At 48.0% G+C, this 11,035-nt stretch overlaps 1 protein-coding gene across 1 annotated transcript in view; it reads left to right on the top strand.

Moving 5' to 3' along the window:
- The first annotated feature begins 718 nt into the window (after positions 1–718).
- LOC138582970 (melanin-concentrating hormone receptor 1-like) overlaps positions 719–11,035 on the top strand; it is a 261,456-nt gene continuing 251,139 nt past the window's right edge. The window contains exon 1 of the mRNA XM_069654796.1: positions 719–1,897. Within this exon, the coding sequence (XP_069510897.1) occupies positions 1,786–1,897 (112 nt within the window). The 5' untranslated portion in view covers positions 719–1,785. The remainder of the gene's footprint in view (positions 1,898–11,035) is intronic.

The following is an 11,035-nucleotide window of genomic DNA, read 5'->3' as shown; positions in this document are numbered from 1 at the left end:
TGCCCTCATGGTTTACCCGCAATGAACAGCGGGAAATGGTCACCCTCCCGTCGCCCCCACACCCTCCCACAACGCGCCGCCCACACCTCGGAGTGAAGCATCCGCCTAAACGTATTCACACGTTCACACGTGCTCAGTCTCACCGGGGTGGGGGCGCACGGGATGGTCTCAGTCGCTCAGGGTGGCGCATTTTCTTGCATGGATAGAATGCTGCACTATCCAACTATTCAATGGCACACATCTTCAGCCTAAATGCACGTGTGCCCGCCATTGCTTGATAACCTGCTTAAGTGGTGAGCCTGGTTGCAATAGCACAGCTTTTGGCAGGTGGGGGACTTGAGGCCGAATGTGATAAGGAATGTGCCCAGGACCACAACATTTAATCAAGCAGAGAAGCCGGGATTGCTCGAGACTATAGGCGAAACAGCCTGCAGTTTAATATTGGGGTGCACACACACCGCCCCAGGATTGCTTTACCCTTGCACGGATGACATTGTCTGATGATGCTTCTGCAGAAAGGACAATACGTTTCCAACCCAAACCTCCCCCCTCAAACCCCTACCCCAGTACTCATCAACCCATTAACTTGAGGGACCACCGCTAACCAAATTGATGTCATCACTCCCTCGTCTCTATGGCAACCACGCGTGATGTCACGGCCGAGGGAAGGGGTGGGGGAGCGGCGGGTTGTTAGAATTTCTCAGCCGCTGTCCTGGTGCTGACTATTGGGAATCTGATGATGGCGCAGGACTGTGCGTCGACCAATCAGCGCCGGACCGTGGCGCGCAGGCTGCGCCAATAGGGGGAGAAGGAGGGTACACTGGAGCTCCCGAGCCAACTTTATACCGTGCGCTGGGCATCGGTGCCCGCCGCCAGGAGGCGCAACTCTCGCCTCTCCGGCGCGTGAGCGGGAAGAGGCGCACCGTCCCGCCGCAGGAAAGGCAGGTGCGTAGACGTTTCATACCCACAGCATCTACACGTCCGCGGAAGTACTCCAAGTGCAGGGACACTTGCTCCTCCGGGATCCCACGGGCCCGCCTGCTGACGATATTCAATTGAATGCAACCTGGACCTGCCCACCAGCAGGATGCCGGCCAACTTCAGGTGGAGACGGGCCAACTATGAGTGAACTCAAACCTTAAGGAGTTGATGAGCTGAAGCGAACTTTGAGAAAGCGATGAAGCCGAGCCATGAGCCAGGCGATGGGCCAATTAGGAAGACAGGGGAGTTGAAAGCAATGGGAAGCTAGATCCAGATATGAGCTGGGCTGAAATGCGAGCCACGGGGAACTGGAGCGCTAAATAATGAGCCGAAGTGACTGGCGAGGCTAGCATGAACAGTAATGAGCTCTCTGTGAACGGCCGATTGCAATGAACCTCGTGCAATCTATGAGACGGAAACGAAGTTCATGCAAATAACACATCAGTGCAAACAGCAGGCAAAGCGCGAGCCACCGCGGAGTTAAGGAAAAAGGCCCGCCCAAGCAAACTTTACACGAACGATGAGCTGAAGCAACCCTTGTGCTACATGAAACGATGAGCCAGACTGAATGAAAGTCACGGCGCATGATGCGCCCAGCCGAGCCTTGATGGAATGAATGGTGACCTGCGACGGAGCCCGAATCCTGCTCCAGGAAGGTCCACGCAGCAGAGAAGCCGATGCCAGCATCGCGGGGGGTAGATGACCTGCCCTCTCTTGTATACCACCCTGGCTTTCATGCCCCCTAGACGTGGCCCTGCCAGCCTGAAGGAGTAGATCTGCATTCAGGAGATTGCAGGGAAACCAATGGCTGCTTCCCAAACCACGCTGGACCCCGGGATCATGGGGAGCCCAGAAAACGGCACCCTGGGCCCCTTTCAGAGAAACTCCTCTGCCTTTGTCCCCAGGAACGCCTCGGGTGAGTTTGGACCCTATCCTGCCACCCGTCACCACCTGCATGGAAGGAGACGCTGCTCCGATCTCCATACTGGCTTATTTTGCACTTTTATTCTGTAATCACGCATGATTAATCTATCCAGAGGCCCACGGGCCAATATTACATGTTTGCTTAGCTCTGTAGCGCCGCATGCCTCTCTATAGCGCTTCATGCCTAGAAGCTGCTCCCGTCGTGCCGTTGTGTGAATAAATGTAAGCGTGGATACAATGTCAACGCTTGTACTTCACGAAATATGCGCCCTAAAGACTCCCCTCCACACATGCCACCCGGAGTGGGCTGTGCGTCTGCATGTAGCGCCTCTACGCCACTGTGAACCCCGTTCCCGGGATCTGTGGGTGTCGGCCTTTATGCTATTCCGAATTATAAAGCCCAGCTGTTGTTCTTTTGGGGGTCTCTTGGTGCTTTAGGACCTTCATGAGAAAGGGTTGGCATGGGTAGTAGGAACAGAGGGGCCAGTGCCAGCCTGACCTGCTGTTGTGTTGATGCAAATGGGCTCTGTGTGTGGGGGTTCAGCTTCGAGGTGTTTCATCGCCTCGTTGGAACCTGGAACATCGACATTTGTAGCCTAATGTTGTACACATGTAGTGTGTCTGTTCCAGGCTTGTTATGACATGCTTGAGTGTAAATGTTGTGTGGGGTGCTGTGCTCGCTGGAATCTACTTCAAGCATGGGCTTGTTTGGAAATGTGCATGAGTTCACGCACGTCCGTCGGGTCTGTGCTTTGTGGTACTTCTTGTCATTTCGTTTGGGGTATTGTGTAAGCAACTCGTGAGATGTGTTGTGTGTTATTGTGGGAGACTGAAACGGGCTGCAGGTTGGGTACCTGCCATCAGATGGACTATTAACGGGGGTAGTATTAATGGGGCACATAATGGCACAGGGTGCAGTCGCGCGGCGTAGCAGTATCTCACTCCTGACTTAGTAACTTTGCCGGAGTCTTCTTTTATCCATGCTAGTTTCGTGCGTGAGTGTGAGAAACCTGAGGCGTTTCGCCCATGCTATTCCTGGGGATCCCTGACTCAGGTGGCCAGGGGAGGGCCATCGCTCTTGGATCCCAACCCTGGGGGTGTAAGTGACGGAAGATCACCTGGGAAGGGGGTCCGTGGGGCCTGCGGGAGGAGCAACCTTGGGAGAGACACGGTATCCTTTTTTTCTGCATACACCTTTACCCGACAACCCCTTTGTCTTTTGGGGATATTGTCATCAGGGTCCCATCCTATTCCAACCTTTTCCCTTACGGAATACGGAAAAAAAAAGACGGTAGTGTTGTATAGTGCTGGGTGTGAATGCAGGTGCTTGGTGATGTAAGAGAGAATGTTGGTGTGTCAGAGAGAATGTTGTGGTGTGAGTGAAGGAATGCTTGCAGTGGAAGGTTCCTGAGAGAGTCAGTTTGAGAGCTCCTGCCTGGGTGATGGGAGCCAGTGGTTCAGACTCTGTCATCTTATAGCAACCTAATGTAACAGGAATAAAGTTAACTGATGGAACCTACCCGATGTGTCCAAGGATCATACTTTATTACACAGGCGACAAGCTGGTCTCGGTTTAGAGTTGAGTATGGGTACGTTCAGTATCTTTAGAGAAAGTTCAGGTTAAAAGTTGTTTTTAGCTGTTTTGGTGAATGTGTGCTAGCTTAACCCGATTGAGGAATTGTAGGTATAGAGCTGGTACACAGCTATGGACTTTTAGGACATTGCCAAATATTAAAATGTCAGTGTGTGAGTGTTTCAAGAGTTGGCAGTGTTCGCCATTGAAAAGTGTTTGAGTGAGGTATGCATGTTGTGGCGTGGGACTCCACCTGTGTGAGGGGTGGTTACTGGTTTGTGGCGACACCGCACCAACATATATTGTGTGTGTATGGTATGAAGTGGGACCTCTCCTCCGGTGTGAGGCATGGTCACTGGTACATTGGGACATGGGAGAGTTTAATAGATGTGAGGCATGGGTGAGATGCTGCTGGGTGAAGAAGGGGGACGCCTTCCTATTCATGTGAGAGAGGTGATGTATGTGAGCAGAGTATGGGCAGAAAGGGGGGACACCTTCCACCAAGTGTGAGTGGCTGATGTGTGGAGACACAGCCAGAGCAGTCAGAGAGGGACGCCCCACCTTATCTTTGAGTTGCACCTCTTACTAAAAAGGTGCCCTGTGTGAGTGTTCCCTGTATGTTTCCTCTTGTGGACCTGTATAAGTGAAGGTTGTTTTTGTTCTGTGAGAATGGGAGATCTGTTTATCTGATGATGTGCCTTCTGTGATGTGCTCGGTTGTGATGTGTGATTTGGAAGAAGGGAGATGTGTTGTACAGTGCAGGGTGTGAATGCAGGTGCTTGGTGATGCAAGAGAGAATGTTGGTGTGTCAGAGAGAATCTTGTGGTGTGAGTGAAGGAATGCTTGGAGTATAATGTTCCAGAGAGAGTCCGTTAGTGAGCTCCTGCCTGGGGGATGGGAGCCAGTGGTTCAGACTCTGTCATCTTATAGCAACCTAATGTAACAGGAATAAAGTTAACTGATGGAACCTACCCGATGTGTCCAAGGATCATACTTTATTACAGGTACCATCCGAGGAAACCAAGACCATTCTAAAACCACAATGCAAATTTTACCTCTCCTTCCATGAAACCCATTTCTCAGCAAACCCCCTTTTCTCACAAAAATCGACCCTATTTTTCTTTCCCTTTCAAAGGACACTACAACTCCCATAATCCAATTCTTCTACAGAATACCAAAAGACTGAGACGAGGAAGAGAGGGACTAAGAGTATGAAGATTACAAAAGGAAAACACACTAAGACACAGAGATCAGTGTCACGCTTCATCCCTGGAAGCGTTGGCATCAGTGGAGACTGGGAGGTATTGTTCGCTCTAACCGGTGGCAGCGGTCTAGTTTACCCTTAAAATGGCCACTGCGAGGATATAGGCGTTACTTCCGCATACGCTTCGCGTTGCATCCGTCTAGGACCCTTGCTGCTTGTGCGTTTTCTGCATACTAGCGTCTTGCTCCGGCTTTACCTGTGTTGCCTTTTTGCTTGCTCTCTCTTCGTTCCACTTTTCGTCTACTTCTGATTGTGTTCTTTCTGATCTGTTTCTGTCTGTTTCCTACTAGTTTCTATGTTGTGTTCCATACACTTTTGATTTGATTGTTTACTGACTCTGCGGTACTCTCTGTTTCTGTCTTAAGCCTTATCTGACTCTTACTTACTCTTTGCTTCCTTCCGATATCCAACCGTCTCTATTAATCCTTTTCTGTTTGTTATCACGGTGCCTTTCTCCACTCTTAATCTTCCTATATTTCTCTTACCTGGTTTAATCTTTCTTACGTTTTCTATGCTTTCTGTCATCTCCTCTGCGGTGGTTAGGGATCACGTACATTAGCGCTTCCTCATCTTACCTAATTGTCCTGTCTTTCGGTTTTTCCCTTCGTTGGGGAGACCCTCTTCAAGCACACCTTCGTGCTCCCGGTCATATTTCCCAGGTATCAGTTTTTTGACCTTCCCGTGTCTAACTTCCTGTTTCCAGTCTATTGCCGGACCTCCTATCTACTGCAGGATTCTGTAAGGGAGTTTCTGGTACCGCTGTGCCCGCTTCTGTTAAGAAACAGGAGGACATTCCCCTTGCCACTCAGTGCCAGTGGTGGTACCTTTTGGTTGAATCACAGCCGCAGTTGGAAGGAAGCCTAACCTACCATTTCAATTACCAAATGGATTTTACATCAAGATATCATTTCTTCCGACAAACCAGAACTGTCATCACACCCAGGGTATTTTCTGCCACATCAGGGTTTTCCGTGGACATATTTGGGAGCTTGCTCCTTGGGGTCCACCCTGATTCTGTTTTCCTGCAGGTCACGGTGGGCTCCAAGGGAGCTCGCCCTTATTTGCATGAGAAAAAGGAAAGAAAACTAAAAGGAACCGAAAGAAGAAGGCATCTGACAACTCTATAGAAGACTCAGGTGAGGAGAGGGAACGGGGAGGTAACACAGACTTTGACAATCAGACTCTTCGATGCTGGCAGCAGGTTGTGCTGTTAACGAGGACAGGCAAGGTCAGTCAGACCCAACCCTGACCAAACACCTTCAGACAATTAACATCTCAGAGGTGCATAAAATGAGCCTGCAGAGGAAGAGAAGGGAGTTGCTCTTGGGTAGCCACAAGGGAGGCTGCAAGGCTGAGTCCAGCATAGGATCCCTACCTAAGTACCAAGCACTCAGAGAGCAAGCTGGTGACCTTGGATGGTGCCTGCATGCCAGAGCAGAGAGAGCTGGTCATAGTGGGACATGTAAAGGCCAGTGCCCATTCCTCTGGGCATTGATAAACAGAGGAAGACGTGTATTCTGAGAAAAGTAGTGCACTGCCTCCCAGGTGAACGACAGAGTTGGGGAGGAAAGACCCACAAAGAAGTATCCGCTTCCCTCCTTGGTGAACAAAGGAGTTGGGGAAGAAAGACGGGCAGGTGGTGAGATCCTGACCTCAGCCCAAGAAAGCACCAGACCGTGGCTGTCAGCGCTGTGTCACCTGGGTGCGTCTAACAGAGAAATTAACCCTATGCGTGGCTGAAGCATAATCCATAAATCCAAGTGCATTATGGGACTGGTAGTTTTTCCAGCAAAAGATTAAAACCCTGAAAATAAGTAGCAGAGTGGTCCAACTGAATTGAGAGTGCCTTTCTGAAAGTCTATGCAAACTGAATAGGTCAAAGTGGTCATGTCGAGTTTCATGTCATATCCTCGCACATTCGAAAGTCTTTGACAGGGAAACCAAAGCAAGGAAGACGTCTTGAGCCCGGCTGAGGGTAGTCTACCGTGAACATTTACGATTATGTTGTAGAACTACTCAGACCAAGAGACACTGGGGCAAATACCATAAGGGAGAGCTGAAGTGAAAGTCGAAATGGTCCTTCAGAGGTTTATGGAAAAGCCTTGCACATTCAAAAGTATTCGACATCAGTGAAAGGTCCTAGCCCGAATGAGGAGACATGGAAACTGAAATAAGTTAGTGGAAGGGAAACCCTAATAAATGTGAGTAAAGCTTGGGGAAGGGAGCCCCTGAAAGTGCTGCGATTACGAGGTCTGATCCCCCGTGAGCGAGATTTATTTTAAATCAGTTACTTTTTTTGAGAGGTCTGAGCCTGATTGAGGGAGACCTATGTGCACTGTTGATGCCTTGAGAGGTTTGAACCTGACATAGGGAAACCTACGTGAATTTTGTTGAACCATGAAATAACTTTTTGGTGAACTTAAGGGACTTTAACATGGAAGGTCAAGCGGGCCTCGACCCACGTTTTGAACTGCTTTTTTTGATAACCTGAGCCAGAGTGTGTCATCCTGTCTACGGGGGCCGCCTTACTCCGTGCTGTCCAACGTGGGGACGAGTGCTGACTCGGCCATCTTGATCCTTTGTTATAACACTGACTTCCTTTGCCTACATGTTTCCCCTTTACACACTTTTTGTATAAGAGATAGGGCAGGCATTAGGTTTTTTTTTAGTATAGGCCATCTTGATTTGACATAGACTGACTAGGACTGTTTCTTTCCTTATTCCAGTGGTTGAGATTACTCCCATTCTAGCATTAGGGCAAGTTAGGTTTTTTTCAAACCCCTTGAAAACTGTTCAATAAACACCCTTGAACTTGCTCTTTGTGTTGCATTCGTACTTTTGATACCATGCCTCTCTTACAAGTGACACAAGAAACTTTGCTTGGTTTTTCAATTGATGCTCCATTCACGCAGTAACACGAGAAACTTTGTGCAGGCCTTTTTTCGATCAATACTGGTTTTGTGTAGGGACACGAGAAACTTTGGGCAGGTCTTTTTTTTCAATACGTGGCAGTTTTGTGTGGCGCACGAGAAACATTGCATGCTTTTTAACAATCTGGGCTAGTTTCACGGAGCAGTGAGAGAAAAGTTGCACATTTTTAAAAAATCGTGCTACCTTCACACAGCGGCATGCATCGCACAGTTTTTTTGTCCGATTTGTGGTAAGTTTACACAGTGGCACGAGAAACTTTATTCACTCTTTTTTAATTTGCACTAGGTGCGAGCATCAGCATGAAGAGTTCGTGCAGGTTTTTGCTCGATTCGTAATTGGTTCACGCAGCAGCACGAGAAATGTCATGACGCTCTTTGCGATTCATTATAGGTTCGCGCAGTGGCACAAGAAACTTTGCATGGCTCGTTTTGGGTTGCGGGACAGCATGAGAAAATTTGCACTGCTCTTTTCGATATGCAGTGATTGCGGAACAATGGATTTTGGTGAAATGGATTGCAATCTTTCAGATTTTGCTTCCACGGCTGGCAGAACAGAATTTTACAATTGCGCCAGCCCTAGTGATTTCCTGTTTGGAGTGAGTTAACAAACACTGCGACCATGTTGGTAAAAGTGAAGCCTCTGTGTTGCTTTCTGATGTAGCGTTGAACAGTTAGCAGTATGTCACTGCTCGCTCTTAGGCCTCCTCTTGGGTGACAGGTGGTATTTTTCTTTGTATGAATTCGGTTCTGTGGCATTAAAGGGCATGGTAGGTGATATGAAGAGCTTTTACTTGTATTGTTGTGCTGATTGGCAGCGAGTGGAGTGTCCCAAGTGGCGGCATGATGTGGTCCCATCTGTTGCTGCTTTGTTCTCCAGATCTCTACAGTTCCTTCAGCATGTGTCCTAGGACACCAAGATATATGCCGTTATAGTGCTTTTCAGCCTTCTTAGAAAAGCTATCTGACCGTGAGTGCCCTGTGTGGGAAGGTGAAAGTCTGACCGAGTTCAGGTGAAGGAAACGTTCCTTTGCCAAGTAATTCGTCTGAGTTTCTGGTGGTGGTTCTATGTCCATCAAGGTTCCCAGACTCTTCATCACTCTGGATGTTTCTGGACAAGTACCCATCTCTGTGAGCCAAGGGGAGGGTGCCAGTTTTGTCATCATATTGTCATCATATTGGGATATCTGTTTGTTTGGATAGAGTTTCAGGTTGTCCCTGGTCCTCCACAAGTTCACTGAAGTGATGTGTGATGAGTGGTTAGAGTTTCTGCTGTTGTTGCTTGACAGTTTGAAGATGATGTTGTTGGTGTAATTGTACCATACAAGGACATGACCCTGGGTGAGTCGCATAAGTGGTGCCATGTAGATGTGAAACAAGAGAGGTGATAGGGCATTTGATGTTGCGTGAATGAGATCTGAAAGGTTGTGAACAGGTGGTTTCTGTTCTAGCCTGTTGACGAATGACATCCATATTATCATCCGGGTTCTGAAGTGGGGACTTAGAAGGAAAGGTTTACCTCAGGGTATCAGCCTGACCTTATAGCACATTGATCTGCCATCCGCTGCCCCCATGTTTCTACCTGTGCTCCTTCCACCTTCACCACTCCAAGCATCGCTGAAAATGCTTTGCTTCTTGCATCCTCTGAAACCCCATCACAGCCTGCCATTCTGACCCTTCCACCGACCACAGGCCCTAATTGGGCCTCATGCCAAGCCTTGCCTCCTCTCAGCCACTCCCCTGTCTGTCATTGAAAGGGAAAAGGAACTAGAAGTAGTTCCTGGCTCCTTTTATTCCACAGCGGCCATTTTCTTTTGTTGTTTTTATAAACTTGTGGAATGCTCGCTACGCCATTTCACAACTTCAAAAATGCTATTGGCAACCTTAAAATACGCAGAATGCTAATAGCCATAACCCCTGGGTGGGGGGCATTATCACAGGAAGAAATGCCCCACCTATGATATGATCTGATAGGTCATTTATAACGCGCTTAATACCCAGAGGTTTCTAAGCGCGGACCCGGGGATGGAAGCACTCATGTCGTCTTGCTTCCAAGGCGAGCACGTTGCCCCTGAGCTACCTACTGAGTTATAGCTAAGATGTTTACAAGCCCTGCTAGTCTTTTGTTCAACGAGGCATGGGAAAGTAGCACGAGCTGTAGAGATTTCCAGAGAATGCGTGGTGCGTGTATATTTGGATCTACACTTGATCTACAGCTCGTCCCATGTAAATAGGAGCGCTGATGCAGGAAGGGGCCCACCCGGCTGGCTGCTCTCTATTGACTTGTAGATGCATGCGATGCGTTCAGAATATGCAAACAAAGGAATGCATATTCCAAACGCAGCGTGTGAGATGCTCTGAAGCCCCACATTCTTTGTGTTGACAGCCTTTCAAGTGGGGCAATTTATAAGTGATGGCTCATTTAACAAGACATTGTTTTCATACAGTATGCGCTTAACATTTCAGTGTTAAGAACTGAACATGGGGCATTGTTATTCAGAAGGCCAGAACAAGTATGTTAGCTGACCAAACCTATGCATTTTGAAAAGAGAATTCACGTGCCGCACAGAAAAAGTTTTAAACTATTGTCTTTATTTTCATGTCTCTTTATCTCACACACGAACATTTTTGTTTTTGTATATGACTTTTTATTTACATATGGCACATCCCTGGGGTGGTTAACTGTAATTTTTTGCTTAAGTATTGTAGTGGCTACTTTGGGACATGGACTACATGCATCTGCTCAGCATCAAAGGTCTTTTCATTTTTTTAATAAGCCAACCACTGCCTATAGTACACCCCAGATGGCACCTCAATGTGACTTGGCACCATGATTAGGAAAGCAGGGTTCCTTTTGTTTCACCTTGCACACAGTATTCCTTTTGCAAATCAATGCAGTGATGTGTGTAGCGATGATTTGTGCATTGCACAAGTCACCACCCGGTTGGTTAATGGCATCTATGTGGCGCTCCTGTATGTAACAGCACACATGCCTGGAACGTTTTGTGTATGTGGCTCTGGCAAGTATGCCATACTGTGCCCACACTTAAACACATAAAGCAATCAAACAAGTTGCCTCAAATTGTACATCCACCAGGCAAAAATGCCCTTTCTACACTGACACACCATGACTTTCACTAGCTGCAGGCCAGAACTAATAAAAGATACTAATACCAGCTCTGTTAGATAAAGCATAGGCCTGCTCTTTTGTGCAGAAATAATGCCTGAGGCCTGCGTAGTCATGAAGAGGTAGTGGCCGAGGAACTGTGGACCCTTTCCCCTTGTATTAAAAGCTGGTTTTGTTTAAAACGCTTCATTAGCTTAACACTGTCAGGCTAAAGTTTGTAAGAGGTACAATCCTTTCTG

The sequence above is a fragment of the Ambystoma mexicanum genome, chromosome 3q (genome assembly GCF_040938575.1).
Source record: "Ambystoma mexicanum isolate Mex_15411 chromosome 3q, UKY_AmexF1_1, whole genome shotgun sequence".
Lineage (NCBI taxonomy): Eukaryota > Metazoa > Chordata > Amphibia > Caudata > Ambystomatidae > Ambystoma > Ambystoma mexicanum.
The sequence above is the reverse complement of the archived record's forward strand: the minus strand, read 5'-3'. Positions and strand labels throughout refer to the sequence as shown.